Source organism: Pectinophora gossypiella, chromosome 27 (assembly GCF_024362695.1).
Source record: "Pectinophora gossypiella chromosome 27, ilPecGoss1.1, whole genome shotgun sequence".
NCBI lineage: Eukaryota > Metazoa > Arthropoda > Insecta > Lepidoptera > Gelechiidae > Pectinophora > Pectinophora gossypiella.
The window spans coordinates 2,765,126-2,771,125 of NC_065430.1; the positions used below are offsets into that span (position 1 = coordinate 2,765,126).

Here is a 6,000-nt window from a genome sequence, read left to right on the forward strand (position 1 = left end):
ACTAAACTAGAGGCGAACTAATTGGTAGAAGAGTATAACTATATAGTTGACACTTGAGGTATCTACGAGTGACTATCCAAACTTCTGGTAGATTTGAATTTGACTACGCGATAGGGGTTTTGGCTGTTTGTAATTGAGCAGGATTGATTAAAATATGTTGATCATAATCAGTGGAGGCCCCAGGGCGGTGCGAACGTCGAAATCAGCCAAGACGGAACCACCCTGGCTGGCAGTCCCAGATCTACAGGGGAGTAACTGGATTGGGCGCACCTGCCCTGGGAATTAGACCTCTTACGGTGCTGATAAACTTGAGCATTCACTTGTAATGAGCTCGATGGCGCAGCGGTAAACGCGCTCGGTCTGCGATTGTTGAAGTAAAGCAACTTTCGCAAAGGCCGGTCATAGGATGGGTGACCACAAAAAAAAAGTTTTCATCTCGAGCTCCTCCGTGCTTCGGAAGGCACGTTAAGCCGTTGGTCCCGGCTGCATTAGCAGTCGTTAATAACCACCAATCCGCACTGGGCCCGCGTGATGGTTTAAGGCCCGATCTCCCTATCCATCCATATGGAAGGCCCGTGCCCCAGCAGTGGGGACGTTAACGGGCTGATGATGATGAGCATTTGTGCGAATGTTACAATACGAAAACATTTTAGCGAGCATTCTTGCTCATGAAAACGTTCATAGCATTGTTTGGCTCTATGCTTGGCTCGGCTGTTTGTTCAGTTGGACAAATATAAAAACGGCCTCCGTGGTCCAGTGGTTGAGCACGGGCCCACGATCCGGAGGGCCCGGCTTCGAATCCCGGTGGGGGACATATCACAAAAATGAACGTCCGATTTCCACCTCTCAACCCACACGAGAGAAGAATCAGAATCATTTATTCAACGTAATTATCATGGATAATGGATAAACTTGTTGAAAGTCAATGTAACATTTTTGAATTTACGTCATTTCGCAAGGTGTCATGGCTGAGGAGAAGAAATGACAAGAAACTGCAACAGCAACACATCTTTTAAATCAACGAGGGTACATTACAAGTTATAATAACTAGAGGAACACATTCAATACCAGACATTGAAGAAGATTATTATTCTATGAGGAGCTCGGTGGCGCAGCGGTCAACGCGCTCGGTCTGCGATTATTGAAGTTAAGCGACTTTCGCAAAGGCCGGTCATAGGATGGGTGACCACAGAAAAAAAAAGTTTTCATCTCGAGCTCCTTCGTGCTTCGGAAGGCACGTTAAGTCGTTGGTCCCGGCTGTATTAGCAGTCGTTAATAACCACCAATCCGCACTGGGCCCGCGTGGTGGTTTAAGGCCCGATCTCCCTATCCATCCATAGGGAAGGCCCGTGCCCCAGCAGTGGGGACGTTAATGGGTTGGTGATGATGATGATGATTATTCTACGACAATCCTGTTCTTTGACAAACAGCTTCGAAAGGATGTATGTATAACTTGCAAAAGCTTGTTATGTGTACATTCACACGCTCAGATAGTACGCTAGTTAAGATCTAAGCATGTGTAGGTTTGACCCCGTATTGTATAATAGGACTAAACATAGGCGATTTTCACATCTAGAATTTTGAATTGAGTAATATCGATAAAGGTGCTAATTTCAGTATACACCATCTAATGTAATTTTGGGTTATACCTGTCATTTTGTTATTCGCATAATGAAAAGCAAAAGAAAAGAGACAAATGAAAAGGACGAGGGGGGGGGGGGGGGGGAGTAGAAAAGGAAACGGACGGGTAATCGAAAAAAATGCACAGGTCAATCTCTCTCTTTATTTAAGAGCTGCGCTCTTGTCGGTGGAGTAATCGCCGTTACTCCATAGATAGGGCGTGTAGAACGGTGGTTGCCCCAATCGTCTTCCGTTCCGCAGTACACCGACCAATTTCTCAATCGGTGATGTTCTAGCTAGAGCCCTACCAGATTCCATTTCCTCAACCAGTACTGATACCGCTGTTGCCCGGCATCAGGGGTGCGCTTTTGAAGTAGCGGCGCCTACTCGCTACGTCACAAGATCGTCACATTCTATAGGTTAGCCCGTCCCAGTGAGCTACCCACTACGTTCTGCTAATCCTGTCGCTGTTTGGTCGGGGACTGCTTATTTTTATATTCGCAGCTAACCATAATATCTGATGGCCGTTCCACTATCCGCCACCTGTGGACCCTTAGATGGCCTACAGCTCAGCCTACTACACAGGCCAATAACCCGACAGAATTAAGTTGACATTACACGTCAAATGGGTTGCATATCAACGAGATGCCTGTCTTATTCGCCCGGGTTATCCATTAATTTTAAAATTAACAGTCGTCAATCATCCGTCTCTTTTCTTTTCGGCGGATAAGAAAATGACGGGTATAAGTTGAAATGAAATTAGGAGGTGTCTGCAGGAATCGGGGCCAATATAGTTGAAAATCTAACTTTATTAATAGTTTTGTGTGGTTATTTCTCGCTTGTCTATTGAATATTTAACAGACAGTTACATAATTCACGCCTGTAGTCACTATCGGGGTGGGCAGAGCTTCAAAAGTCGCGGCAAGTTTTCTTATGGTCATGTCTACAAGTCTGTGACCTCCGGTACCGGACTTGCACCAATGAGTTGTTAATTTATCTTAAGTGCAGTTTTCACTGGCTCGACCAAGACGGCGATACGGCTCACCACCTATCACGTTGGTCTAACAGAAAGCTCGGTGAGGTGTGGGTACTTAGTTCATCTTGCGATGGATGTACCTCTAACTACCCTGTTAGGGATTACAGGCGTGTGATTTTATGGAATTTCTGTCAATGATTTTTAACATAAAGGCTTGTTTCTCTACTTAATGATAATCAATTATTACTGCTATCAGAAATGATGGCTTTGAATGACAGAAAAGTACACAAGCATAGGAATGTGCGCCCCGCGGCACAGCAATCGCTTCGACAGCTTCGACCAATATACGCAGCGAATGCTATCTACGTAGATAAACATCGTACGGCTATTGGTCGAAACCCTCGATATAGTCGCCGTTGCTGTGCCGCGGGGGCTGCTATCATTCTTAGCAAGTTACACTTTACTTAATGACATAATAACAATTGCTTAGACAAGTGAGAAAATTGAAAGGAAAATGTATTCTTGAGTTTTTTTCATCTTTTTAAGTACTTAGATAATAAAATGTAGTACATTATTTTAGTACAGTAAGTCCTTGTAAACTCTTGTAGTACTAACTATACCTCATTTAGTTTTCAAGAAGGCGTTTTCCTTTTAAAATAACTATTAAAATATATGTACCTATGGATTGATTAATTTGACAGAAAGATATTATAATAGTTTTTAAAACGACAAAGATCTTTTGGCACGCGGCAATGAGGTTAAAAACAGCCTATTTCTCCCATCAGGTGTCGCTACTGTTGAGCATTCTCACATTTTGACAGTATATCCGAATGCATATAACCCAGGTACTTTCAAGGCCAGAGTGAACAGGCACCTTCTGGGCGAGCTCGCTCCATCTTAGGCCTCGTCAATGCCTTCAGGCAAGTCTGGGGCCAAGAGCAAACCCATCAAAGGTAAAAAAAAAACACGCGGCAGCACCAACACATCGCTGGCTGAACCGCTACATCGACGTACCCCCCGTTCATTGCGCAGTAACACACGCGCTAGTTGTGGTTGCGCGATACCAAAGAAGCAATGAACGATGTGGAAACTTTTAGTTGTCACATATAATATGCTCATTTTGTGCATATTTCAGTAATTTCTCTATAATAAGAATGTATTTAGATCGTGCTTACCAGCGCACCCCTGACGTTCACGTCATCCAAATGCCACAAGATCAGTCATAGTCAAGAAAATGTATCGGAATGACAGCTGTCAGATTAACCAAGCTATATTTAAAGTGTTGACAAGAATGCCCAATTTATTTTATGGAGTCGAAAATGGTTTCGAAATATGCACAGAATTTTATATTAGTAGGTATCTTATTATTATTAGGATCTTTGATTCCCAACATAGGCGAGGTGTGGATGTGTGTGATGTTATGTTATGTTGGTAAGAAAGAAGCTAAATATCAAGTCGTAGTAAAATACTTGGGTAGTTTAAATTATAATATTACTTTTTTTGTCAGTCGTAATTTATTAATCTCTATTTATTCTCCGTATTTATCTTAAATGCAGTTTTCACTAAGTTGTCTCGATCATTATAGACGGCGATACGGCTCACCGCCAATCAAGTTGGTCTAACAGAAAGCGCGGTGAGCGCTGGATGTACCTTTTGACTGCCGCAATCGGGATATAGAGCTTATGTTATTTTTTGGTCACACTCTTGATATGTAAATCTCTATTTGTTCTCTATGGTACGTTTGCGTACTTTTTAGGGTTTAGAATGTCGAAATGTAAAACGGAACCCCTATAGGATCACAAATAAATAATATGTACCAGAAATCCTTCAAATTCTGTGCACATTTCCCCCACAACTCCTGACCGTTTCTCGTAACTAAATGTATGCCGCGCAGAGATCGCGCGGCTTTGGCTTCATCACGTTCCAGGACGCGTCGTCAGTGGACAAGGTGCTCGCGGTCCCCGTTCACACTCTCGACGGCAAGCGCATCGACCCGAAACACGCCACGCCGAAGTCAGCCCCCCGACCGGCCAAGACCAAGAAGATCTTCGTCGGAGGCGTCGGCCAAGACACTTCAGCTGAAGAGGTCAGAGCTTACTTCTCACAGTTCGGCCTAGTCGAAGACGCTGTCATGCTCATGGACCAGCAAACCAAACGCCACAGGGGCTTCGGCTTCGTCACCTTCCATTCCGAGGAGGCTGTCGAACGGGTCTGCGAGATACACTTCCACACGATAAAGAATAAGAAGGTTGAGTGTAAACGCGCGCAGCCGAAAGAGGCTGTCGCGGCCGCGCCCCTGGCGTTAGGCAAGAGACTTGTCTTGCGCCCGGGCAGAGGTCTCGTGTATGCCACAGCAGGGGGCGTGGGCGCCGTGCCCACGGTGGGGGCGGCGCACGCGTACAGATACGCGCCGTACGCACTGCCGGCGGCGGCCACGGCAGCCACGGCGGCGCTGGTGGCGCCCCCCGCGCCCGCGCCGGCGCCCGCGCTGCCGCAGTTCGGCGCGGCCTACTCCCTCGCCGGCGTCGACATGTCTTCGTTTCAGGGCGTCGACTGGGGCGCCATGTACGGCCTCCCCATGTACATCTAAACGGTAAAGAGCAATACGAATTAAAAAGTAAAAAACCCCACCCGCCTACAAGGTTAGGTTGTCGCGAAAGCTTTTTTTCTTGAGCGCTTCGGGCGCGATCAATCGCGAATTGCACATGCCAAGCTCGGATTGGGCGTGTGGTTCTAATTAATACAAGAGATACAAAATATATTGAAAAGCGCAGAGTTATCTTCAAATTAATTATTATGACCAAAGAACATTTTCCCAGTAGAATGAGCAACAAATTCAACTTCACTCCCATGTTCATCTATTTTTATATCCTCAATGCCAATGGGTGGTTCCCATACTGATTGTTGGGACCATCCGTAAATTTTCATATAATTTCTCCAATACTGATGTCAAGGAGGCAACAATCTGATGGAGAGTCTTGCTTCCTATAGATCCCGTTCTTTTCTTCTCTATATGTTCAAAGAAATCGGCTCTAAAAGTATGCTTCCGTTTGCCACTGAAACATGGGGTTGTGGTCACTTGAGTATACACTCCTGTGCACGCCACCACACGCCATCTTTGCGTAATAGTTCATTTTAGGGAACCTTGGTGTTGTCAACCGAGTCTCCGCACATCCTGAAGGAATCACCCATTTCCTCCCTAGTAAACCACTTCTTTGTTTTTGTTATTTGAGCCAGCACTCCTAGGTCTTCCTTGTATGTTCAAAATATGGAATAGAAGACTATTTGGGGTGCAGTCTCTTGTCCCATGTTACCTGCTATCTCAAATTGCATATTTCAGGCTCCAGTAGTATTAAAAGATCCAAGAATTAGTATCAAATCCTTTTATAAACAACTGCTGCAAA

The 6,000-nt window shown here is 45.1% G+C and overlaps 1 protein-coding gene across 2 annotated transcripts in view; it reads left to right on the forward strand.

The window, feature by feature from the left end:
- LOC126378942 (RNA-binding protein Musashi homolog Rbp6-like) overlaps positions 1-5,730 on the forward strand; it is a 147,205-nt gene extending 141,475 nt beyond the window's left edge. For both annotated transcript variants that reach the window (XM_050027488.1, XM_050027489.1), the window contains exon 4: positions 4,491-5,730. In XM_050027488.1, the coding sequence (XP_049883445.1) occupies positions 4,491-5,186 (696 nt within the window). In that variant the 3' untranslated portion in view covers positions 5,187-5,730. The remainder of the gene's footprint in view (positions 1-4,490) is intronic.
- The last annotated feature ends 270 nt before the right edge of the window (positions 5,731-6,000 follow it).